This window comes from Cervus elaphus, chromosome 19, assembly GCF_910594005.1.
Source record: "Cervus elaphus chromosome 19, mCerEla1.1, whole genome shotgun sequence".
Taxonomy (NCBI): Eukaryota; Metazoa; Chordata; class Mammalia; order Artiodactyla; family Cervidae; genus Cervus; species Cervus elaphus.
The window spans coordinates 44,343,383-44,370,781 of record NC_057833.1 but is presented as its reverse complement, the minus strand read 5'-3'; the positions used below and the strand labels follow the sequence as shown (position 1 = coordinate 44,370,781).

Genomic DNA, 27,399 nt, shown 5'->3' with positions numbered 1-27,399 from the left:
ACCTATAAGATAGGAATTATCACCTCTATGTTATAAGAAAAGGCAGACATAGCCTGAACTAACAGAAGAGTTGGTATTCTTGGCTATGAGAACCCAGGTAAGAAAAAGCTCTTATATCCAACCTGTGGGATAGAGACAAGTTGGATTTTGGAGAAGTAGCAGGAAGATAAACCTTTTCTAGGACACCACTTAGCAACTGAACAACAACAAAGAGTAGGAGGCCTCCTAAGTGTCTGAGTCAAAACCCTCATAAACAGTAAAAACATCTGAAGGACCTTGGACTTAGGTAGAATCTGCCTTGTTGAGTATGACTCCATCTCAGGAACCTTGTCTTTTGTCTTATCACTATCCACAGAGATTCTACTACTCTACCTGGCAAATAGTAGATGCTCAAATTTTATCTGTTGAATGAGAATTTTCACCATCTCATTGAACATTCACTGGAACGTGGGGCAATTAATTCTGTTCCCCTTCCTCACGCCTACACTTTGGTTTTCCTATCTTAATATTGGAATGGGCTGAATGAACATCATTAAGACACTATATACTAAGTTTAATAAGCTGTTATCCAGGAAAATTTAATTACCTAGGGCAAAAGTAGGAATACTATAGTGGCTAATGGGAATGTCTATACGGGACAGGGAGGACACTCTTTTTTTATACGTTTAATCCTAACATTTTTGGCAGTCTGTGCAGAAAAGGGCAGAAGGTTGGTTTTACATTCCTTAAGGCGGGCTCCTTCACTATCTAAAGGCGCTGGAATTCTTGAGACGGAAACGCTCGCATAGGGATGCCCTCGCCCAGGACACCGCCCTTAAAATCAGACAGAGGAAGACTTTTTTTCTCCTTGAAGGCGCTTGGCAACCCCTGCCCCCTAAGGGAGTGGAGGCAGAGAAAGACTACATCTATATCTCTCACGTCGGCCCGAGTACAGATTGGCAAGTGGTATGGAACGCAGATCTCTGTCATTTATTTATTTTTCTTTTCACTGGGTGCGCTGTCCCTTTAAATGGGGGACGCTGGTGCTGGCTCCGTAACACCGGAGCCGGCAGCTTGTTGATTTCAGAGCTGGTGAATTTCACATTGTTTCCACTTCACTTTCCTCGCCCGGGGGAGGCTTAGGTTGGCTCTACAACCGCTATAGTCGGGGCCAGCGAGGGCCAGGGACTTACTGCATCTGGGCCAGCTTGGGGCCGCAGGAAAGGGTGTCGGGGCCACACACGCACTCTCGCTGCAGTCCAGATCCTCCTGAAGCCCGGACGCCCGGAGCGCACCCGGCCGGGACCGCCCGCCTAGACGCCGGCCCGCCAGCCCGCCCACGGGCCGGGGTCACAGCCAAGGAGCCGACGAGGGGAGGAGGCCCAGGGGGGCTGGGTGGGGGGGGGGCGGGGGTGGGTGCTGCCGCCGCCGCGGAGCTGCTACTCGGCGCGTTTTGTATGAAGATGGCGGCTCCCACCGCCAGCAAGGCAGCCTCCCTGGGCTGTAACAACAAGCCTGCGTTCCCGGAGCTGGATTTCAGGTCGGGAGCTCGGGTGGAGGAATTGAACAAACTCATCCAAGAATTTACGAAGCACGACCAGCGGGAATATGACGACCAGAGAGCACTGGAGATTCACACAGCTAAGGATTTCATCTTTTCCATGCTGGGTAAGGAGGAAAAGAGAGGGGTGTGTGTGTGTGAGAGAGAGAGAGTGATGGTAAACGGGGTAAAGAACCCATTCCCCCTTCTCGCGCGTTCTTTCCTTCTTTATTTCTTCCCGGAGCCAGGTGCCTGGGGTATAACCCATCTCTGTTCCGCCTTTTCCATTCCTTCGCCGCCGCAACCTGAGCTGCCTTCCCTTCCCTCCTAACTATACTTTGCGCGGGGTCCCTTTTCCGCACCGCCCCGGATTACTGACTCTTTTGTTAATTTCTCGCCGACTGGGGGTGGTAGGCAGGTGAAGCGTCGGTGGTGAAACGGCTCGCTGTTGAGGGGAAGCCCCTGGAAGCCGCGCGGTCCAGATGAGAACCCGCGGCGCCTTCAATGAAGGGATTTGTCTCCGGAGGCACGGACGTGCTCCTTCCCTGCGCCGAGTCTCAGGTCCTCTCTGGAGCTCGGGGAACGGAGACAGCTTGAGGCTCTGGATCGGCTCCCGAGCGACAAGTTGCTAGCAGTCTTGCGGCGCGCCGCTGTCACGCCGAGCCCCCGGTGGCCAAACTTGTTGGGTGTTCCCTAGTAACCCGCTCGAGTAGGCTGGGCGCCCGGAGTTCCTGCAACTTTGATTTGCAAATAGATTTCCCATTGAAGCGGTTGGAAGCATTTCCGGTGCTTCTCCAGGTTTCTTGCTGAGCTCGGAATTCCTAATTCCCAGCTCGAAAATGACCACGCTCAGACCTCTGACCCCGAGGAGCGCCAGCCCCTTCCTCTTTGTGTGCTGTCTGTTCGCTGGCCTAGAGAGGTGTCCTGGGTTTCGAACCTCGGCGACGTTTGGATTAGAATAGCGCGGCCTCTCCCATCCCCCAGCCTGGCACCTACAGGTCCCTAACAGATTGTTGAATGTTGTGTATAGGAAAATAAGTGAGCCGGGCCGGGCGATCGAATCCCCTAGTATCCTGTCGTTCAGGGTATGGCTGTGAGAGTCCGCTGGTGGGAGCCTCCCACGTAGCTTGCGGCTCCACCGAGGCAACTCTGGCTGCCATGCAGTACGTGGCCTGGGGGTTAACACTCCACCGAACTGGGACTCCAGTGTAGCGCTGCCTGCCGCGTGTCTCTCTGCGCTCGGGAAATAACATTCTTGGGCAATTTACCAGGTAGTGGAAAATTTCATTGAAAAGGTCTTTGACTACAGAGGAAGACTTGAGTTTTTTCCTTCGTCCTGCCATCTATTGGATTTCATCCGGCTGTCTCCTCTGGTTCTATCAGAGTGTACCTTCCGTCTCGGTTTGCGTCCTCCCCACAGCCCAAGAAGGGGGTAATCAAGTTGAACGTGTGGCCGCGGAGGGGAGTAACGTTTTGGGAAATTGTATGAAGCACATTAAAACTTGGGGCTGGATTTTACCTTTTGCTTCATTCTCTGCAAGTGTATCCTAGAATGTGTATGAGGTTGGAAAGCACTCTGTTGAGATATTCGACGATTCAGCTAGTATTTAGATAAGTGTGGGGTGTCTGTGTGTGCGCGCGTGTTTAAATTACTCCCTAATCTTGTGGTGGGATGGGCTTCCAGAGGGAAACTTGACAAGCTTACAAAGCTTTCAGATCTGAAAACCAGCACTGTGCTTGTCAGAAGGGTGGGGATACACAGAGAATGCTCAGGGCGGTTATTTAAGTTGTTTAATCATTGCCTTTCTCTTCAGCGTGTATAATGGAAATTGCCCGTTGTGTTTTTACAGCCCCCAAATCAATTCCGATGGCTCCTGTTCTAGGTCGTTCACTAGAAAAAGGTGCTTGGTCACCATCAGTCAGGGATAGTCAAGGAGCAGAAAAGGGGAGGCTGTGGGAAGGGGTAAGTTTAAACATCCAGCTCATTAGGAACTTCTGTGTTAACCGCACAGCTGATACACTGATTTCACAAAGCCTTTACCCAGATACGAATGGTGAATGAATTATTGCTTAATTCATTTTGTGTTGAATGTCATGAGTGTGTTGACAGGTAAACGAAATTCCCTTTTATTCCTTTTTACCCACTTGATCTTGCAAGAGCGGTCTTTTTTGGCCCCTGGGAATCTGATGTTTCCACCTGCAGGAGAGAAAAATTCAGGAGAATGTCATTTAAGCCTCTTACCCCTCTAGACACTAGAAGGCAGATGGCGAAATGAGCCTGCCTGTGTGTGGTGTTGCATTCATTTGTGCAGTGCTTGCTTTCCTTTAATGAGGTGCTGGCTGCTCTAGACAAGTGAAGGTTTGGCGACAGCAAGGGTCCCTGTGTGGATTTACTTTTTCTGAAGCGGATTTTCGCTGGGCTTAAAAAAACAAAATCTCTTTTTGTACACTTTGTTTCACTTGCCATAGCTCAGAGTCTTTAATAAGTATGCGAATAAGGTGTCTTAATGACCCTCAGCTTGTTAAGGTGTTAGAGGGGGTGGCACCAGACCCTTATTTCTGTGGGTTGGGGTGAGGGGAGATGAAAGGGAGTTGAGTCCTCCTGGCTTTGTTCTGCCTCTGTTTGAGCAGCACCTGAGGATTGTCAGCAGCTTAAAAACATTATCCCCTCACACAGAATGAAATGACAGGGGAATTTGGTGCAAACCTCTTTAATAGAACTGTCTTTTTAGGAACAGTATATGGAACTACCTCTCTTTTTAGGCTATTGGCAAGAATAGCCACTCTCTGTTTGAGACTTTTAGCCTGGAATAAGCACCCCCAGCTTCCAAGATCCTTTTTTGTTTTATCTAGATTGGCGGTAACTTTATGCAGAAGAGCACAGTGGTGGTATAGACTGTTGTCATAAACAGTGACCTGTCAGCACCAGGAAACTCCACTGTCCTACCAAAGCGGATGTCTGCATACGCTATGGCGTTGATCTGAGCCCACTACTGGTCACACGGCTCTTTGTGGTCTGTCCTAACGTTCTCTGTCCGGAGATTGTGATTCCTTTGGAAGTAGGTGTTTGTGGGAGTCATCTAGACTCGCTTTTTATTTCTCTATACCTTGGTCTTTTTGGAGAATGATTGCTGTTGTTATCTAGTTAATATTTGAGAGCCCAGATTGTGGGAGAGGCAGTGCATAATAAACGCCATTTATCAAAATTCAGGGAAATTGCCAGAGTTCATTAATGTTTTAATAATATTTGGTATTTGCATAATATCTCTGCCAGCTGTTTTGTTATCTTCATTCCCCTGCTGAAGTTGGATGAGGACTGGTTATATCCCCATTGAACAGATGCAGAACAGGGGTTATGCAGAAGCTAGAAGAACCAGGAAGAGGCAGTCCATATACTTCCCCTTCAGTCCAAATGGTCAGTACCATGGTGTGGTCATTAGAGGAGTCATCACTTACTGACTGCCTTCTCGGTGCCTGGAAATTTCACATAACTTTAGGAGTAGGTATTGCTTTCCCGTTATCCAGATAAAGATATTGAAATTTACTAGGATTAAGAATCATCCAGGGTTCCATGGCTAATAAGTGGAAGAGGTTGCTAAAACTCAAATTGGCCTGATTCTAGGTCTTTTTTTTTGTTTTTAATTAAGAGTTGATGCATTAAATCCAAAGGAGGGACATTGTTTAAAAACACAGTATTCTCTCTTCTTTCAGAAATTAATCCAGGCAGCATCTGAGGTTGAGTCCTGGAGCAATCTGAATTTGAATATTTTATTCCATAAAAGGATCATTTGTTTTGAATTTCAGGTTGAGAAAATGATGGTCCTTATAATAGATGTTAAAACCTATAGTTCCTGTCTTAGTTTGCCTCTTGCTGGCTAAGTGGTCTTAGTTTTTTCATCTATTAAACACAAATAATATTTTTGTTTATTAAACATGGATAGTAGTGTTTTCATCTATTAATGCATGGTTTCAGAATTACTATGGGTGCATATGAAGTTACTTTGTAAACCAAAAAGGAAGGTATACAGGATTTTATTATTTATTTTTTAAAAATGGGCATTTTTAGAAAATCTAGTGAACTTACACTAGAATTATTTCTGCAGCTTCCTATCTGAAAGACTACAGAGCATGTTTAGAGGTGACCTAGGAGAAGAAAGGCTCTGGCTGTAGAGGGCATGATTAATTCCAACTCATATTACCATTTGTTAAGTTCGTACTGTATGCTGGCCCTTGTGCTAGCTACTTTGCATAAATCTGTTCATGTAATTTTTTTTCCAGAGACTTTATAAGGATAAATATCATCATGCCTCTTTTAGAGCTGAAGTGAATGGTATTATCCCCTTTTAAAGATGAAACATTGAGGTTCAAAGAGGTCAAGTACTTATGCCAAGACCATACAGAGTTTGCATTTGAACCCATAAAAGGATGTCTGACTCAAAAGCTCATGTTCCTTCCACTGTGTGGGCAGTCTGTTTCTATCGCTTCTGGACCAGACAACCAGAGAGGCCCCGCTCCCTGGGGAATGCTGTGCTACTCAGCACCCTGCTTAGCCTGCAGGAGCAGAGATGGTCTCTGTTGTCCTGTCTCTCTTTTCTTTTTTTAAAGCTTTCTATTTTGTCTTGGGGAATAGCCGATTAACAATGTTGTGCTAGTTTCGGGTGAACAGCAGAGGGACTCAGCCATGCACATACAGGCTTTTCTTACATTGATGCGTTCAACAAATCATCACTGAATGTTATGCTGTTTGCCAAGCAGTATGCAGGGTCATAAGAATAAAATAGTGAGCGAAAACTTTAATTCATGTGGGAGACCCCCTCCCTCTTCTGCTTGCCCATCAACTCCAAAAAGAGAATGGATTGCTCACTCTTGTCTCCTTTCAGACCCATGGTGTTTCTGAGTGCTGTCAGACCTGCCATATTTTTAGGCACTTTTTGTATCTACGGAGTAGGCCATTTTGAAGCCTTGTCTTTCGGGTATTTGAGTGTTAGTTTTCCTTAATGAATTCATCCAGCCATCTTTACAGAGGGGATTGATTGTGCATCGTTGCTTTGTGGGCCTTCGAGTCTTGGTAATTTCCTTTGCGTTCTAGTCCCTGATGTGCTGTGGTATCTGTATAACAGACAAAGTCATCTTTGAAGTCTGTTCCAGCTCTGAAAACATTATGCATCTGGGGCAGGGAAGTCCCTGCTTCTAGTTTGAGTTGGTTTCCATTCTCCCTCCATTGTTCTAGGCAGTCACCGCCCTTCATGACAGAAGAGCCCTGGTCTTGCCATGAGGCCTTGTCGTGCCAGCCATTGGATGATGCTTTGCTTGTGATTAGACTGGGCCCCTTTTTTATTCACAGAAATAGCGGAGTCTCTTAGGTCAAACCAGGAACTCGTCATTGAATGTTAGCTCTTTAGACTCTTCTGGAGCTTTTTTTTAACAGTTTGGAATCTCTGGTCCCCTTTCAGACCTATTGAATCTGAATCCCTAGAGATCCCCAGACTGGCTGCTCAGCACTCCAGCATCCTGCCCCATGTTCAGTTCAGCCTGATCCTGTGCATTCCCGGTTCAGTGGAGCTGCGCATACACACAATGGGCTGATCCTAGTTGACTTTGGAGACTAGAACTGGGCTGCTGAGCCTAACGAGCAGTTACATCTGCTGGTTTCTGGAAGCCCTTGTTTTCACCAGTGATACTATTCTGCCTTCTCAAGGGACAGGAGAACTGGACTCTAGTCCTAGCTTCTCCAGTTACTTTCTGTGCGACTTTGGGCAAGTCATGTAACAGACTCTGAGTCTCAGTTTCTGAATAGTTAAGTTGGGGCAAATAATTATGCCTACCTCCTGTGTTCAGGTGCATTCAATGCTAAAGCTGAAGATACAAAAGAAGGATGTTTCTGAGTTCTAGTACCAGCTCTGTTTTATACTGTGTGAAATGTGTGCTACCCTAAGTCACCTAATATTTTGGGGTATTTTTTGGCCCATTTTCCAATTACAGAAAATACAAAGATAAAAGTAAAATCACCTCTGAATTCTAATTATTATTAATATTTGATGCACAATTCTTTCTGGGCATATATGTTTATAAAACATGCTTACAGTCACTCATACTTGCATACAGTTTTACATACATAATCTTGTTGCATATATAGAGATATATTTCTTAATAAACTTAGCAATATGCTATCATCTACTCCACTTTTAGAAAGAAACTATATATAACCTGTGGAAAGATGTTTTCTAGCCTCTTTCACTCATTTTTTATTTATAAAAAATACTGTTTTGGAAATTACAGGACACTTTGTAATATAACGATTGAGGGATGAAGAACCTCAGTCGCTTCTTGTTGGTGAGATTTGAGGGTTTGGCCTGCATTACCTGAATATCTCTTTTGTTTGGGCTGTTTTCTCTATCTGGATTTGTTAACTTGGGTCCTTGGAAACAATAACTTTGAATCTCTGAACTTGAAAAGGGAAAAATTACATCTTTATTTTTATTGACTGCTAAAAGATGCTTGCTCCTTGGAAGAAAAGCTATGCCAAACCTAGACAGCATATTAAAAAGCAGAGACATCACTTTCCCAACAACGGTCCATATAGTCAAAGCTATGGTTTTTTCCAGTAGTCGTGGCTAGATGTAAGAGTTGGACCATAAAGAAGGCTGAGTGCTGAAGAATTAATGCTTTTGAAGTGTGGTGTTGGAGAAGACTCTTGAGAGTCCCTTGGACAGCAAGGAGATCAAATCAGTCAATCCTAAAGGAAATCAATCCTAAAGGAAACCAAACCTGAATATTCATTGGGAGGACTGATGCTAAAGCGTCAATACTTTGGCCACCTGATGGAAAGAACTGACTCATTAGAACAGATCCTGATGCTGGGAAAGATTGAAGGCAGGAGGAGAGGGGACGACAGAGGATGAGATGATTGGATGGCATCACCGACTCAGTGGACATGAGTTTGAGCAAGTTCTGGGAGATGGTGAAGAACAGGGAAGCCTGGCGTGCTACAGTCTATGGGGTCACAAGAGTTGGACATGACTGAGCGACTGAACAACAACTGCAGTATTGCATTTTCTTTCATTATAAAAGTAGGTAACAGACCATAGTAGTACTGGCAGTATCTATGTATTTTGCTTTTGTTGCCAATAGAAACCACAGACATTGTCATTTCATATTACAGACGTCTCAAAAAACATTCATCGCTGCTTTGAAATTATGGTGGATGTTAGACTTGCTGCTAGATTTTATCAACTGCAAGAATCCCATATGGTACTCTATCACATATTTGTCTTTTTTAAAATGAATTTTGTATTTTAATACCAATTATTTGAAGTCCTGTGTGATTTTATAGTTCATTTAAATATACTTGTTTTTTTTTTTTCAGGGCTTTCTAAAAGCCTGTTTACAGATGCAGTTAGGAATCTCAACTTCTAAAGAAATCTTATCTCTGTTTTGTTTTCTTCTCCCAGTTCAAATGCCACTTGACTCATGAAGCCTTCGTGTATTTCTCCCAGGAGGAAAAAAATTTCCCTTTCCTCTGTGTTCTTCTAACACCTGGTCCCCTTTTATAGCCCTTGGTGCACTATTCCCCATGCTATAGGCTGAATAGTAGCTGCTCACTTATCTTTGCAGCACTGAGTGGAGTTATGTAAACAGTAGGTACTAACAGAGTTTAGTGACTTGATGCATTTTAAAAGAGCCCTTCTGTGCAAAGCTTCTTATTTCAGGCAACCCACTCCAGGATTCTTGCCTGGAAAATCTCATGGACAGAGGAACCTGGCGGGCTGCAGTCCATGGGGTCACAAAAGAGTCAGACACGACTTAACGACTAAACAGCAATGTAAGGCACGGGCATTTTCTGACATTGTCTCTTTATAATTGCCGCTTAGCATTAAGCCATATTATGACATCTTCTCTGGAGTCAAGGATGGAAATTTTGATCTGGTCTCTGTTTATGGTAGGGAAGTTTCTTCCTAGATTTTAAGAATTCATCCTTAAGACTTATAGGGCGCTTTAAGAGATGTCTCAAGTATTGCTGTAGCTTGTTGTCTGAGAGCAGCAAATAGTGACTTGTGGGAACGTGCCCTTTCTTATAGATGGAGATTTTTCTTCTCTGGGCATCTGGGGTACTTGTGAACCTCCTGCATGCCCATGCTTGGGGCTTTAAAGGATACACAGAAAGCATAAGTCATCTTTCCCATGAAGGTGTTCCTTGTGCTTATCAGTCAACCTCCAGGTGTTTGGATGCCTATTCTGGAATCATAATTGCAGCAATTATTTATGATTATAAAGTACTATAATTTGCCATCAATAATTTATCTTTTTGCAGTGCTTTGTAGATTGTAGTACATTTTTGTGGATTACAGCATGCGTTAGCATCTGGTATGGTGTGGCTTTATTCTTTGGACCAGCCTTTGAGAAAGATTGTGTAGGAACTAGTAACCCCCAGTTACAGATGGGAATACTGAGATTCTGCAAGGTGATATGACTCAGTTGGAGGTTATAGAATAGGACTCCACTCAGATCTCCAGTGTCCTCTGCTCCAGCACACAGCCTGCCAAGAACCTGTGGCTTTTCTCCCCAGACATCTTTCATGGTTGCTGAGGTGAGTCTGTGTCCCCAGACCAGGCAAGGGTGGCAACTTTCATACCTCTCCAGGCTTTTCTGCTCTCTCCTGGCCCAGGGGTACGTAGTGGGTGAGGGTGCCATGGCTCAGTACGTACCCTATAGATGTGCATTCTCCATGTCTGGTTGTTAGCCTTGCTCATCTAGTTCTGAGGGTCTGTGACAGCTTTTACAGTGGACCTGGGTGACTACTTGCCAGCTGAGTGATCTCTTTAAGGACAGTTCATAATTATGCCATTATGTCAGGCCCTGTCTCCAGGAAACAGCTATCTATTTTTCGTGCACTTAAGTGCCTTTTCATGAATTCCCTTTGCATGAGATAAAGAGACAGATTACTAGGGACAGTGCTGCTATGAATAAAGCTGGCTTGGGGAGCTGTTATTCAATTTGTTTATTTTTTATATATTTTTTCTTAACACAAGAAGACATGATTACTACTTGTGAGTTGTCAGTAGTGAGAGTTGGTATAAATCTTATTTAGGTTTCTGTTCTGAGTATTTAAATATCTACAATGTGCATAGAATTAAGCATTCATTCATTAATTCATAAATTCACTCAACATATGTTTGAATGCCTGTCATGAACTAATGTGATTACTATGGTGCAACTGTTGTATCATAGGAATGCAAAGTGGTGAGTAAGAGAAGCAAGTCTTTCATAAGTCTTTGTGGGACTTAGGTTCTCTGGGGAATTCAGCAAGATGTAAACACACAAGTAGGGATGTGTGCAAAAAAAACAAACAAAACCCACAGACTATTATGATGGACGGTAACTGGGTGGGATGGAGTGAAGAGTCATAGAGAAGGTTTCTCTGGAGTAGACACATTTGAACTGAAAGGATAAGAAGGACCTGGACATCTGAAGACAGATGAAAGAGTATTCAGGTAGAGGGAACAACATGTGCAAAGGCTCTGGGGTGGGTACATTTGCCAACTTTCAAGGGTGCTTAAATTACAGCAAGTCTGACTTGGCCTCTACAAGGTAAAGTGGTCTGTGTTCAGATTAAGCCCATGGTAGATGGAATGGATTATCTTCTTTGGAATGGAGCAAGTTTCCTGCAAGTAGAGGTTTCCCAAATGGGGCCATCCTTTGTCTAGGCTCTTATTGATAGCATTCCGGGACTGGAGGATAGGGGAGACAGTGTAGAAAAGTTGCGTTACAGGTCCTCAAAAGGCCCTTTATAGCCATGTGATTCTCTGGTTTCACCTCTGATAGCCCTAAGCCAGCAACAGTGAATTCTGTATTAGATGATTTATGGGCCAAACTGCAGTTTTCATGGCAAGATGATAAGCTTTTATTTTTTTCATCTGGACTTCTACAGTCTACAAAATACTTTCATAGGCATAATCTAGTAATACCTAAAGTAGGTATTATTATTGTCTATATTTTAACACAGGAAGAGACCAATAATCAAGAGAAGTAATGCACTCAGGGTCACTAAATAGTTGAGGTGGAATCAAATTGAAGTCCTTTGACGTTCACCTCAAATTCTTTGTATTAAGCTGATCCTAGAAACTTCCCTTATCCCACGACACGCCAGGATATGGAGGAAGGATTTCTGGTCCAGAGAGAGGCCCTGAGGACCAGCAGGAAGAACCCAGCCAATAGACTGCAGGTCTGTACTTGCCCGTTGTTGGTATGCAACTTGGAAGCACTTTTCTAGCCTGCTTCAAGATCAGCCTTTCAGCAGCTGCAGCTGTTCATAATAACAGCTGCTTATGCGAATGGTGATGTGATTAATAAAGAAAATCAACAGTTTGTTCTTTCAACTGTGCCCGTGGTGTGTGCAGCCTGGTTTCAGGCAGGCTGTGTTTCTGATCTGGAGCAACACAGTCCCACTGGCATATGGTCATCCAGGGGCTCCCAGCCCCTGGAGAAGGGGTTGTTTCTCTGGATCCTAGCCGGGGAGCCAAAGGCCCATCAGGGACTGGGCAGTAAGGAAAGTGAGTGTGGTGGGCAGTGTAGTGAGTGCCAGGTGGTTCTTGATTTCAGAGTCAGGGATGCTGGGGAGTAGGGGGCTGCACTGGTGAAGGAGAGCACCTCTCACTTCCCTTGTAGGTCAAACAGAACACCATGGCTGCCAGTTTATCACCTCTTGACTTGTAATCTGTGGCCTAGAGAAGGGCCAGCACTCATTCATTACATACAGCTAGTCTGGGGGTAGAATCATGGTTAGAACCCAGGATTCTCGTCTGCCTGCTCTCTGTGTGTGTTTGTGTTACTTCTAGGATACCATTTCCAAGTAAATTTTCCCTTTGAATCAGAAAACTGTAATTGAAAATAATAGCCACACCAATATGAATAGTTCAAAGTGCTTTATACTTTGTCTGTTACCTAAATTAATGCTAACAACAACCCTATGAGGAAGGTGTTATTTCTTCTTTACTGATGAGCTATCCAGAGCACAGAGAGGCTAACTAATTTGCCCAAAGTCACAGAGCTAGTGGTAGACTGGGAATGTGAACCCAGGAAACCTAGCTTCAGGCAGAAAATTCACAAATAACTATGAATCTTCTTTTTTAACCTCATTAAGAAAAACTTCTCCTGTAAAGTGGAAATTGTTGACGGACGACAATTTCAGTGCTGTTAGGAAACTTGGCAATTAGGTGGCCTGAGTTCCTCCGTCCTCCATTTTACAGAAGTGGAAACTGAGACCCAGAATGGAAAGGGACCTTGATCTTCTTGGCTCTGATTTTGCTTGGGGGCAGAGTGCAGGTGAGGTAAAAAAATGGCCACCTTTCTCCAACTGAGAAAGGTGTTTGCACCGGAGACTGTTGCCTCAGCAGCATCTGCACCCTGGGGAGCATCTGCCTGGGATTAAAGTGAAGGGGAGTCCCTTTGAGAAGCTGTGCTTCTCGGTGGGGAATGTTTCCCTATACACAGCTGCCTTGTAGTGTGAAGTTGGTTCATTGCTGTCAGATGAAGAATGCTAAATAAATAACCTGGTGGGTACAGTGCATTTCTGGTGTGTCACGTTTGCTTTTTGTCTCTGTCCCTGGTCTGTTTCTCTCCTGCTCCCGCCCCTCCCCCGGGATGCGTGTCCTTTTCCCACATCTCTGCTGTCTGTACAGTTTGAGTATCACAGTGAATGTTTTCATCTCTAAACAGTCTGTTAGCTACAGTAAGGAAGAGGGCTGGCTGAGTAGACGGTGAGATACTGGGTCCAGCCTGTGGTTGGGTGGAGTTGAAGCTCTGTGGGCTGGTAAGACTCCTGGTGATCTTCCTTCTCGGCTGCTAGTCTGAGAGCTCAGAACCTTAGGAGGATTTAGAGAGTTGTAATAGGATTCAGAGAATTACAGACGAGTTAAGCTAGTGGGGATCTTCCTGAGATTAGTTCATCCAGCCCATCATGCTGCTGGTGGGGAAATTTAACTCTGTGGTGGACAGTGACTTGCTCAAGGTCAAACTGGTAATGATTATATTGGGAAACTCTTCCCTGCTGTTTATTAAGCATTATTCCAAGTGCTTAGTAATCATTAACACATTTAATCCCGACAACAGCTCTGTAATGGGGGTGCTGCTACCATCCTCACTTTTCTGATAAAGAAATTACAGTAGTTAAGTTACCTGCTCAAGCTGGTGAGAAGCTAGAGTCACACCTAAGCAGTCAGGCTTTTAACCCCTGATACCTTTCCGTAACATGAGTGCCATCACCATGCTAGGTTCTGTGCTGGTTGCTGGTGTAAAACATGTTGCGTTGTTGCGCTCAGTTCCTCAGTCGTATCTGACCCTTTGCGACTCCATGGATTGTAGCCGGCCAGGCACCTCTGTCCATGGGATTTTCCAGGCAAAATTACTGGAGTGGGTTGCCATTCCCTTCTCCAGGGGATTTTCCTGACCCAGGTATCAAACCTGCATATCCTGCATTGGCAGATGGATTATTTACCACTGCATCAGCTAGGAAGCTCTGGCATAAAACAGGAGGTGGTGGTAATTGTTGATGGAGAAGATGTAAGGCAGGGAATGGTGGGCAGAGTAGAGAAGAGGTTGGTGTGATTTTCCAGTGCAAGCCAGTTGCTAATATGATTCTTCCGGCTTCTGGTCCAGAGCCTTTTTATTCTATCATTTGGCCTTTCTTGGCAGCCTCAGGGCAAACATTCTTCTAATGCTTGTGGTTTATGTTTATTGAAAGTGATTTGTGTGAAATATCTTATCCTTGTGGTCTCCTCATTTTGAAAGGAAGAAGGTGTGTCTCAGCTAATTGATTGATTTAAGGCTATATAAAGGTCAACTGGGCCCTTGATGCTGAGTAAATTAGGGCAAGTCTTACAAAGGCACAGGCTCTGAGACACCCCCCTCTTTCCCCCCATGTCATTCCAGATTTAGAACATTTAATTAGGACATAGTTAAGGTAGTCTGTCACTGGGAGGGGAGAATGGGGAGCTGATCTTTTTTCAGTGAAAGGCAGATGTCGAAAGTACTCTTAGGACATTTACTAAGAAGTCAAAATTTATAAACTGAACTGGGTTTTAAGTGAACCGAGGGACCTTTCTCTTTAGTGCAGTAAGTGACTACTTTTGAAAAGTGAATGATTCTTTAATAAAAACCCTGTCCTGTTTCCCTGCTCTGTCAGGGAAGATGTTTGTACACTGTCTTGACTTAAACCACTGAAGGAAGCACACTGGCATCATGCTGTAAAAAAATCAGTCACTGGGATGAGGTCACTTCTAGAAAATCTCATACTCAGGATGCACAGGATTAGAACTGGAAGCCTCATCCCCTAACTACTTACTCATGATTTTCTTGGAATAAACTCTCAGGGGAATGGCCATGTAGAAGCTCATGGGAGAGAATTTTATAATCTCTGGTTCTTGGGGAAGAGGACGGATGGGAAATGATCTTTCTGAGTATCATTTAAGACCAGCCTACTTCTGTTTCTGTCTCCTGGGTCCCATCCTCTCTGTCAGCCCAGCCCTCTTCCTGGGGGATGATTTCTGCTCCTTTCAGCTGCAGTTTCTCCTTCGTTACCGGTTCCTCCCTAAACATGCACCCATGCATTCTCCATACATTCCTTCAGAAGAGATCTTAGAGAATTTCTGTGCAACAAGTCCTCTGTGGGCAGCAGGAATACAGTGAAGAACAAATCTTCATGTTACTGGGTTACAAGTCTTAGAAGGAGATGGACAGTGAAAAAAATAGGTAGATTAATGCCCTGAAGGAAATACCAGCCAAAAGGGAACAACACGGTGCTGTGGTTTGTCTTTCCTGCTCCAGCTTGACCTAGTCAGTCAGTCTCTCCTAAACTCTCCTCCCTTGGCTTCCAGAGCAACGTACTCTTGGTGGTTTTCTCCTTTTTCCTCCATCTCCATGTGAGGGATGGACTTGTATTTCTTTGTCCAGCCCTTGATGATGCTTCTGCCCCTTTTCTGCTCATACTTTCTTTGATCCTCTTGTTAAGTCATTTCCCATCTCTCTTGCTGCCTCCCGAGCCTGTGCCCCAGCCTGGATTTGACTGACTTTTGGACAGTTCGACTCAGTGAACCCAAAGTTGCCTTGAACTGAGTGTCCAACGTGAATCTATGCTCCTTCTCAATCAACCACGCCGCCTTTCACCAGAGTCATGAGACGAGCTTGAAAGTCATCCTGAGCCCCTGTCTCGTGCCCCTACCCCAAAGTTGAAAAGGACCTGAGGTCTGTCCTTTCTGCTTCCTCCTTTAGACTCTGTTTTCTTCTTTCCATTCCCACGGTCACCACCTTAGTTCAGGCCATTACTGTCTGTTTCCTGGGTTACTGCAGGAATCTCCCTGGGTTTTCTGCTTTGAGTCTCACATCCCTTAAATCCATTCTCCACGCTAAGTCACCTTTTAAATAGGCCTAAACCCTCGGGGACAACCCATCATTCTTCACGTAAAGTTCAGACTCCTTAGAGTATTTTACGGCGGGTTGGGGACCCAGCTCCTGCTTACGTCTCTGGCGTCCCCTCCTGCCACCCCTTCAGTTTCACTGTGTATTTCCGGTACACCTGCTTTGAGAGGGGTGCCGTGTAAGGTACTGACATGCAGTCTCTCTTAAAGTAAAAACCTTAATATTCTGAACAGGAGTAAAAGGCCTCTGTGTCTGTCTCCTTCGGCCTTTTTAAGACCCACCTCAGATCTCAGATGCCCGCACACCCTTGGTTTCAGCCACTCTGGCCTTTCAGTTCTTTAGAAATACCACATCCCCACCACTGAGGCCCTCCCTGAAATGCCCCATCCCTCCTCCACTCGCCCATGCAGCCAACGCCGTCACTTCTACTTCCCTAGATGATCTCAGTTTAATCCAAATATTACCTCTCCAGGAGGCCCTTCAGGCTAGCCCAGGACAGCTCACATTCTCCTGAACCTGCATCCTAGCTTCACAGGTGTCTTAATTGCACTGATCCATTTTGAGTTTGTATTATTGGTGTCTGACATTTCCCGTTGTCACTAAAGCTCAATGATAGTTTGTCTTGGACCTGTTATTATTGTTCTTTTTCTACTTGCCTGAAATGTAATTGTTCAATAAACATTGTTAGTATGAGTGACTACTGCACTTTTGTTCTTGAACTTGAGCAGTTAGGTAGAATACAGGTCACAATAGCCATTGAGATAACCTTATGTGTGCTAAGTTTTAAGGATATATACCTTGGTGTGTTCAAGGGACTTATCTTCTTAGACTCCCACCTCTCTGCAGCTTACAGCCATGGAATTAAAACGTATACACTTTAGATATTATCTAGTTCAATATTTTCCAACCTTTTTTAAACATGAGGGTCTTTAATTAAAAACTGATGAGGATTCAAATGGTAGTGGTTATATTTTTACTGTCAGTTTTTTGGAGAAAAATGAGTAGTTATAGAAAGCTCCTATGAATTTAGCTCACCACGTAAATTACTTTGAGTTTTTTCCATAATAGCATCTATGTATACTTGAAAAATAGTAGTATGTATGCTTGAGAGAGAGTGCTTGGTGAGCACATGGATTTATAGCACCAATAACCCCATGTCTTTGTGGCCCTTTAGTCAGGAACCAACCACATGGTCTGGCCCTTTACTATGCAGATTTGCATCAGATTTAGAACTGGTTTCCTGTGGGCTTCGTTTCTCCTATATGTATTTAATTCGACCAGCATGATATTTTTAAATAGAACAAACATTTAAAAGTTGGCAGATTTTTCACAAAACTAGATTTCCAATTTGAAAAATGAGGACTATACCTTATTTCCTGTATGTTCATAGTCACCTGGTACTGAACAGCAGCTGTGTCCTTTAGAAGTGTCCCCACTTTTTCCAGTTTGTCACAGTTCTCACTCTGTGTTGCCATATAGCAAGTTCCCAGTAGAATGGAAACAAGAAACCCAGTGATTTTAACAATACGTGACTGAAGCCACCTCCTACAGAGGCTTGTGAGCAGAAAGAGCCCTGGGTCCAGAGTCAGGAAACCTGTATTGTTGGCTCCTCACTATTAACTGACTAGCTTAGTGACCTTGAACAAACTGGATAACTTCTCTAAACTTCAGTTTTGTCATTTGTCATTTTTAGAGTAAATACTTCTTAAGCCTCACAGAGTTTTTGGACCTCCAGAAGGAAGATTGTTTAGTCTCATGGAGCATGTTTGTTGTTAACTCCTCTGTCTTCTTTTTCCTTGTCTTGTTTCTCTTTCTCTGTTATGGAGGAATCTGTCATTTATTGCTATACCTTGATGTTCTTTGTAGAAAGATGAGAAGGGAGCCATTGATTTCTCTCCTGGACCCTTTCTTACCCACGTCGTGTCTGGAGGCAGCTTTAATCCTTTCATCTCATGCCCTCTGCTCCTATTGGCGGTCCCATGGCCATAGGCAAGCGCCTGCAGTGACACCCAAGAAACCCCAAGGTTGAACTCCTAATATCAAACGACTGGAGCTGCCTGATTGCCTGTGGAGATGCTCAGTAACTAGCCAGCCATAGCATTGCTCACATCTATGAAATGCTAACAGGATACCAGGCTAGCATGGAGGATTTAGTTTTTAGCAGCAATATCTTTGTATCCAGACTTGTGGATCAAACAAATTTTATTGTTTGAGAAGAACCATACCAGTTATTTTTGTCATTCTGGATCTGGAAGGGAGGGTAGGCATCAATGCCACAGAAGAGGGGATAAACAGGAGGTCAGTCTCTGAGATTACAAGCACCAAGGTGGACACTGGAGAACAAAAATGTAGACTTTGGAGTCAGGCAGATCTGAATCAGTTACTGGATGGTCATGTGACCTTAACTGTCTTGTGTGACTTAGAGCCAACTATCCTTTCTGATCCTTTGTTCATAAAGCATGGATAAAAGGATATTTCATCTTTTAATTTGATACTCTGTTTTAATTTTTAAAGATTTTGAAGAGAATGCCAACTTTGTAGGATTTTTTTAAGGATCAAATTAGTACATGTTTAATATGTTAAATGGAACTGCCCCTTTCTTCTAGCTTTTGGCTGAAATCCTTTTTTACTTCCTCTAAATAGGATTAATAGGTCATCCTGTGAACAGAGAATCATAACATAAGTTGTCTGAATGCAGGTCTAGTGTGATTCTTTCGACAAACATTTTGGTTGAACATTTTCTTGAGTAGGTACAGTGGGGCTCCTATTGATTTTTTTTTTTTTTAAGTTTTGTAAATAAAAGGCTAGATTTTCTAGGAAACTAAAAGAAATTTCACCTGCCTTTGTTTCTCAGAAATTTCCAAAAGTGTAGGACCAATCAGCGTGATTCTTAATTCATCAGTCTGTGAACCCAGCTCGAGTGGCCTTCAGAAGGGGAACAGAGCAATCTCCCCAATAGTGATGGGCTACATGGATCAGAACCCTCTTGGCTCGGCTGGATTAAAGTAACTAAAATAAAGCTGAAGTTTTAAATCTGATGCTTATACTAATAGTTTTCACTTAGGGAAATAGTTTTGGGGAGACCTGACTTGGAGATGGTTGGGGTGTGTATTCAGGTATAGGAGAATATGAAAGTTTCTCTCAAGAGTCTGCATATGGAGTTTAAGGTTACACTAATCCTTTGAGAATTCAGAGTGGTGCTGGAGATTGGGCACCTGCTGGTAAAGTGAAGAAGGTGGGTACTAAACCGGAAGTAAAAGTATTAGGAAAAGACTTTCTCTCCTACACGTCCCTTGAGATACAGTGGCCAGGGAGAGATTTCCTAGCACATCCTCCCACTCTTTCCATTTCTCTTCATTTCTTGCCTCTGTAGGAAATCCCTGTGACTGGCTGGTTGTGTGGAGAGGATTGATGAACTTGGAGTTGATGAATTGGATGCCAAGAAGAATCTTGAAGAGACTGAAAAGGGCTTAAGAATGTGCTCCAAGATGGCAGATGAAGAGGAGCTTTTTTTTTTTTTTGTGCCAGCCCTTATCTTTCTTCTCAATCTTACCTTTTTTGTGTTGTGATTAGATGAGAAGAAGCCTAAAGGAGCCTTCCCCTTGAGAGATGACATGGGGGCCTCTCTAGTCAGAATGCTTTGTCCTGCTGCTCAGGCGGGAGGTTGAGGGAGTGTGGGAGGAAGGAGAGTGAATGCAGGGATGGAGCTTTATCTCCTGTTTGAGGAAATTTTTCTCAGGAAAAAAATTAGCCTGTACCTTATAGATCATGGGCAGCAAGTTTATAAGATTCCTGTGTGTGTGTCTGTGCTCACTGGCTCAGTTGTATCCAACTCTCTGTGACCCCATGGACTGTAGCCCACTAGGCTCCTCTGTCCATGGAATTTCCCAGGCAAGAATACTGGAGTGGGTTGCCATTTCATACTCCAGGGAATCTTCCTGACCCAGGAGTCTAACCCACATCTCTTGCGTCTCACGTCTCCTGCATTCGCAGGCAGGTTCTTTACCACTGTGCCTCTTGGGGAGCCTCTTAAAAGATTGCAGCAGCTTGTAATGAGAGGTTGAGACCTCCAAGGCAGAAAAGGCTGTTACTTGTCTTCAGGGGAACCAGGTAGAGGGCTGATCAGAAAGCTGGGTGACAATATTGCTGGACTCCAAAACCAGTTGAGGAAAGTAGAGCCTGGGTGTGGGAGATGCCTGGGCTGGCCCTGAGAGATGGCCAGAAAAGCCTTCCTCAACAAGGCTCAGAATTGTTTAGGGTGTCCCTCAGGTGTTCCAGGAAAAGGAATATCGTTTTGTATCACGGACATTGGCTACCTCATTCCATTACTCACCATGTGTCTTCATCTTCAGCAAGTCACTTCCTCTCTCCAGCCCCAACTTTCTCCAGCTGTCAAATGAATAAATTGGGATGCCCTAGTATATGATGCTAGAATTCCTTAAGTGGAATCATCCCTCTCTTAACTGATACCAAAATGTGCATCAAATAGCTCTATGTTTACAGTTTCTGGGATAGACATGGAGACCTGGTGCAGTGACTGGTTTGGGGGCAGTTATTTAATTTTCGAGGGAGTGTCTGGAGAGTGGTTTCTGTTCTCATTTGTGGGAATCCTGGTATTATGTCACAAGACACACGGGGAAGCTCAGATCTCCTCCCGTGGCTCTCAGAAGAGTGACTCAGAGATTCCAGGGGGGTTTGGTCCCTTTCAGGGTTTGGTCACCTGGCCCCTGCTGCTGTCAGTGGTACAAAAGCTCAGGACAAAGCAGACCGTGCCTTCACCGTGCAAGGCCCTTCAAAGGCCGTTTACACTGAAGGTGACGCCAGATATTTTCCTGCAAATTAAGTAGCATACCAAATGGGAAATTTCATCTTAATCTTCTTTAAATGCTTCCTGCTCATTTGCCAAGGTTCTAAGTAATACAATTTCAAAGGTTTAGAGGTGTCTAATACAATTTTCTCCCCTCTGTACATAATTCTGCATCCATTCTGTAGCTCTATTAGAAGCATTAGGGTAATTATAGTTACTTTTTGCTTTTCAATTTCTGTAATATTAGCCCCAAGTCTGCCTGTACTGGCCGTATTAATAAGCAATGACTGAAAATTAAAAGAATTCAGCAGACTCCTAAATTAAGATTTTGTAGGCTTTTCTCCCTAGGATTAGATATGCTACTATAGGCAGGCAGGGTGGTCCATGGGGATGTGTTTGGGTTAGGAGTTCAGAGACCCAGTTCCTAAATCTTCATCTGTAAAATGGGGACAAAAGTCTCTGAGCTCCCATCCCTGGGGGATGTGAGGACCAGGGAGCTTGTTGGGTGTGAAGGTACTTTGGAAGCTCATGATGGGTAGTACATGGGATAAGCAAGGGGTTGTCTGAGCAACAGGGAACCACCACTTTCTCATGTGCTTCTGGGTGGTCTTATGCATGTATTTTGTGAAATAGAAATTTTGTATTTAATATTTGGGCTAATAATTGGAATATTTGACACTCAATAGTGTACAAAGCGCTTCTGTCCCCAAATCTTGTGAGGTAAGTGGTTTTGTTTTTTCCCCTCCTGCCAAACCAGGAATTAAGGTGTAGGTGGGTTAAATAATGCTTCCTTGGTGGCTCAACCGGTTAAGTAATATGCCTATAATCAGATTAAGCCATTGGAAAGTAATTTGCTAAATTTTTTGCCTGTGTTTGCAGCTTTTGGAGCTTTCCTTTTCTCATGTAGCACATTTTTACTTTGGCAAGGTCCTCCCATCACCTCTATAACAGTAAGAATAGCTGACATTTTTTTGAGGCTTGGTCTTTGCTAGCACATTTTATAGATGGGGAAAGTGAGACACAGAGATTGAATATCTTGGCAGAGGTTACCCAGCTTGTGTGGAAGACCAGTTCAAGCTTTTTCTGTACTATTGCTAGTACTTCTACTAAAGACATTAACTTTTCTTGTTAACACCTGTCACTGCCGCTCTCTCACAGTTCATTTTTTTTTTTCCCTTCAAAATCCCTCTTTTGCCTTTCTCTTACTGATTTGGAAACAAGAAAAGCCAGTGCCTCTTGTGAAGCTTTTCCAACTCTCCTGTTACATATGTTATTCTAATCCAGACAGTATATGTCAGCTGTTTGTAGCCTGAATTTTGCTTGGAGACCTATTGTGTTTGGCCCTGATTATATTAGAGACAAACACACATTTGGATTAGGTGACAGCAACTAAAACATAAGGTCACTATTGTTGTTGTTTAGTCACTAAGTTGTGTTTGACTCTTTTGCGACCCCATGGACTGTAGCCCGCCAGGCTTCTCTGTCCATGGGATTTCCCAGGCAAGAATACTGGAGTGGGTTGCCATTTCCTCCTCCCAGGGATCTTCCTGACCCAGGGATTGAACTCATGTCTCCTGAATTGGCAGGGGATTCTCTACCATTGAGCCCCTAGGGAAGCCCTAAGATGACTAAACAAAATATAGATTTATTATTTCTCATGTAAAACTGTGGCAATATGGGGTCTGGTTATTCACACGTCAGCATCAAGCTACTCTCTTTAACCTGGAAATGATCTTCATTTTTTCCCTCCCTGTCGCCTTTCTCTGCTGCTGCTGCTAAGTCGCTTCAGTCGTGTCTGACTCTGTGCGACCTGACGGATGGCAGCCCACCAGGCTCCTCCATCCCTGGGATTCTCCAGGCAAGAACACTGGAGTGGGTTGCCATTTCCTTCTCCAATGCATGCATGCATGCTAAGCTGCTTCAGTCGTGTCTGACTCTGTGCGACCCCACGGACAGCAGCCCACCAGGCTCCTCTGTCCACGGGCTTCTCTATCCCCCACCTAACGACCAGACTGAGATCCCTAGGAGTATGTACTTTATGTAAGATAAAAAAAAAAAAAAAGTAAATTCTGGCATAAAGATGAAATTGAGTAAATGTATGTTGAATTGAATTTAAGTGGGTGGCTTAAGAAATGGCCCTAAAAAAAAAAAAAAAAGAAATGGCCCTAGTTTGGATAAAGAACATTTGCTGTTTGTGAGGTGACTGTGCTCCTGATACTTTTTGCGCAGATGGGCAGATAGGGAAGGACTCTGTCCTCCTCCTTGAAGGTCTGTGGATCATCAAAAGTTTTAAAAGGTGATGTGGTTCAGTGGGTAAAGAATCCGCCTACAGTGCTGAAGACACAGGAGAGGTCAGTTCAAACCTTGGGTCGGGAAGATTCCCTGGAGGAGGAAATGGCAACCCACTCCAGTATTCTTGTCTTAAAAATCACATGGACAGAGGAGACTGATGGACTACAGTCCAAAGGGTCACGAAGAGTCAGACAGGACCGAGTGACTAAGCATAGCACACTCTGAGCTACTCTTGATAAAATTTACTTGATTGTACTGCCCAGCATTTTGGAAATATAAGGACACTATTTTCTTTAAAAATAAATAGTAGACTTGATGAGTTAAATGAAATAATGTATGTGAAAGCACTTTTTGTGGAGATGTTTTGAGAGCATTATCCCGTTATTACCATTTCAGGCTTAAGACAGACTTGAAAATCTTTGCTCTCTGCCACTTTGTGCTTGGCTTGACATGTCCACATATGTATATAAATGTTATCTCACTGCCACTCTGTGCCTAGCGAAGAGAAGGTGCTCAATATTTCGCTGGACAAGTGAATGAATAAACAAACATGTGATTTCTGAGACGTTACTGAATTAATGCATAATGTTACTGAGGCATGAAGCATCAAGCAGAGTGTCAGCATGTATTATCGTAAGGTTTTTAGTTTAGGCTGGTTTTTAAACCTTTCTCCTGCATACTGGCTGGGAAGTGACCTGAGATCTTGGATGAAGGGAGCTGAGGGCTGGCAAATATGCAGGCAGGCATGCAGGCAGGCGATAGGAAGCACAGAGCCCCAGCCGCGTGGGAGACGTCAGGTAGAGAGAAGCAAACTGAGTACCAGTGCCAGAATTGCCCTGATCCTCAGATCCCTGTCTTCTCCTGTCCAGAGCATGCTGCAGGCAAACAATTAGGCATGGGCAAGATGAGTTCAGATGATGAAATTCTGGACCTGGAGATGAAAGCTGTTGGAAATCAGATGTCAGATCTGAAGGACCTTTAGCAATCAGGAGGCCAACATTTTCTTTTTATGGAAGAGATGTGGAAAGATCAAAGAGCAAAGACTTGGGAGTTGGATAGTTCCTTGGTTTAAATCCCTGTTTTGCCTTTTCCTATCTAAAATATTGGCATGAGTCTTAACTTCCTTGACCCTCATGGCAATTCACTGGGTGTTTGTGAGGTTGAATTAAGTATAAAACATTCTCAGCCCAATGCCTGATGTGCAGTTGGTACCTAAGACAAATGGGCACCATCCTTGTTATGGAAAAGAAATAGAAGCCTGGAGAGATAGAAATAGTTGGTCAAAGGTACCAGCCATTGGGATGGGAGGTTGGAGCTGGTGCTGACATCTCCTGGTGTGGGAGTGTGGTGGGAGAGGACAGGGGGAAGGGGAGAGGGAAGAGATGTGGACTTCTTATGTCCAAGATTGCGTTGCCTCTTTGGGGGAGGGAGCTAAGACAGGAAGTTTAGAAACATCAAAGGTAGGACCTTACTTACCTATTTGAAATAAAATGGCTCAGCCAATTAATTTGAGCAGGAAGCTTCTTGTGGAACTTTCTAGGAGTCTGAAGATGAGGTGTGTTTTGTATTCTAAATAAATCTTTGGTTTCATCTTCCCCTGAGTGGTGTCCTTTTCCTTTGAGATAAGCTGTTAAGAAATGATGAGAAAATGACCTCTAAAAGTATAACAACTTTGAGTATGTCACCATCATTTTTTTCTCCCCTGAAGACAGTCTTTGATTTTATATTATTAATAGGTTAAAATCACCATTCTTTCCCCCTCTGCCCATGGTCTGCCTGGATCTGATAGATGCCTCTGTGAGAGGTCTGTAGATTCTGTAACATGACCACCTGCCAGGGGAGATGTGAGAGCGGCCATTATGACCTCATGCCGTTTCTCATGCCATATATTGTTTTTGCTGAAATTCACTTATTTCAAAGGTTTTTACAAGATAGCACAATCACGTGGCTTCATGGCTTTCAGAATTTATGGAGTTTGTACCTGTGCAGTCAGGAAGAGGCATGGTTTGCCAACTGTTAACATTATAGGTGAGGTCTTTTCTTCAATCATTTCTTATAAAACAGACTTTTTCAACACCTAGAGAATTATCTTGCAGGAAGCTCAGGTTTACCTTTTGTCACAGTGCCCCATCAGGCATTTAAAAGCTAATCCTGCCACCTTCTGAAACCCAGGCTTTCTTTAAAGGACAAATACAAACTCTTTGTCTATCTGGTATCCTGAATTTTTAGGATTCACTCAAATTATAATTTTCCAGTAGAGTTGAAAACAGTAGGAAAAATTTTCGTAGTCCTTCCATTTCTGATGGGGATTTCCCCTGACAACTGTGGTCTGTGAAAATAGACTAGCTACACAATAATGAGACTTTTTATTTGTTTGCACATACTTTACCATTAACAGACAACTTTGATGTATTTGGTCTTCATACAGAAGAATTCCTGGTGGCTCAGTTGGTAAAGAATCCGCCTGCAATGTGGGAGACCTGGGTTCGATCCCTGGGTTGGGAAGATCCTCTGGAGAAGGAAATGGTCACCCACTCCACTGCCTGAAAAATTCCACGGACAGTGGAGCCTGGAGGGCTATAGACCATGGGGTCTCAAGAATCTGACCTGACTTAGTGACTAAACCACTCTCCTATAACTGAGGCAGGGACATTCTCAGTTACTTATTCCAAGGAGGTGTTTTTTCAGGACCACCAAATAATGTCAAGAAAAAGATTGCTCTGGTTTCCATGTATTCTGGGAATAAAAAAAAGTAAAAAGATTTGTTTTCATGACTACGTGATGTTTCAGAAATAACATTAGATAATTTATTTCTTGAGACCTATCCTTTGCAGAGAATACATTTCTGAACTCTGAATTCTTTTGAGTATTTTGACTAAGCCACACTTTTTATTGTTTTGTTACACTGAGTGTCCACTCTCTGGATATAGGTGTTCAGGTCCTGAAGCCTTCCTAAGAAAGGTTTTGGACTCGATTTACAAATTGTTAAAATTATTTCTCATTGTGAATGGAAACTTTTACTTACCATCATGTTTTGCTGTGGCACATTTTGCAGACAACTCATAAAACACTTTTTAAGTCTTTGTATTCTTGATTCACGATGCTTTGCTTCTCTGTGACTTATTTTGGGTGTTAATTTTGGCTTGGGCTCTAGCCACCCTGGAACAAGTGTCTAGAAACTGGTTTTGGATCTGTTTCTGTAGCATCCTATGATGCACTCTTGGGGCAGAACAGGTGCTGCCTGGGCAGGTGTCTTGTCCTTTCCCTCCAGGCTGTAGTCTCATGGAAATATTTCTGGGACTAGGCACAGTGAGACTTCTTACAAAGAATAACACATATTAAGTAAAAATTAAGGATTAAGTGCAGAAGTATAGATTCAGGGCCAAGGAATGTCTTGGAATAACCAGTTCATTAATTCTCTTCCCCAGGGAGCTCCATCTGTCTGGGTTTCTGCATGCCAGCCATTCCAAGCTACTCCCTGCCTCAGATTCTCACATGCCTCCGTTCATATTTTTCCTCCTTCATATATTATACGTATACCTATTTTTCAAGATCCAACCTGAAAACCATCTTAATGGAGACTGCCTTAATCCTCTTGTCAGGATTCCCTCTGCCTGCTCTAAACAGAATTATAGGATGTGTGTGTCAGGGTGGTGGTGGTGAATAAATATACTTTACTTTTTCTGCTGGTGACTTTCCACTGGTCTGTTTGTTGAGGCAGGGCCGGTGTGGTTTCTTTCATACCCCTCCCATGGCTGTCCCTGCCTGGCCTGTGTGAATAGCAAGGGAGGGGCGTGTTCTGAGTCTTTTCTCCACACTTTGGATATAGCTTGAATCTGGATTTGAAAGGGCAGGGAGCTAGTGCCTTCCGTGCAACATCACTCCCTGCTGAGAGAAGCAAGAATGAACCTTTTAGGAAGAATATTTGCCAAGAGGGGAGGGATTCAGAAGGTTGTAATTAGATTGCAAAAGACAATGAGTGAGGACAATAATTCATATAAACTGCTTAGTGCCTGCCTAGCATTTAGCAAGCTCTCAGGGAACTGTGAGCTCATATGGTAACGGCTTAATCACATATCATACTGGCTAAAGGAGGGAATCCTCGATTATAAATTATAATCCCTGCCCTCTGGGCATGCCTAGTCTAACAGATAATAGAGTAGTCTCTGAGGACCCAAGACTTTGTCTACCTGATGACCATAAAACATTAGCTGAACTAATTGGATTTTGTGATAGGATTTTTTACAGGTAGAAATTGCCTTTTTTTTTTTTTTTTTGGTTCCTCAGAGATTTGATGGTTGTTATGTAATTGCATACTTAAGTGGATTTTGTTTCTTTTATCAGATGGAATTACTAGTTTCCAAGATAT

At 43.6% G+C, this 27,399-nt stretch overlaps 1 protein-coding gene across 1 annotated transcript in view; it reads left to right on the top strand.

The window, feature by feature from the left end:
- Nucleotides 1-870: 870 nt before the first annotated feature.
- Nucleotides 871-27,399, top strand: part of MB21D2 (Mab-21 domain containing 2) — a 116,557-nt gene continuing 90,028 nt past the window's right edge. The window contains exon 1 of the mRNA XM_043874204.1: nt 871-1,647. Within this exon, the coding sequence (XP_043730139.1) occupies nt 1,437-1,647 (211 nt within the window). The 5' untranslated portion in view covers nt 871-1,436. The remainder of the gene's footprint in view (nt 1,648-27,399) is intronic.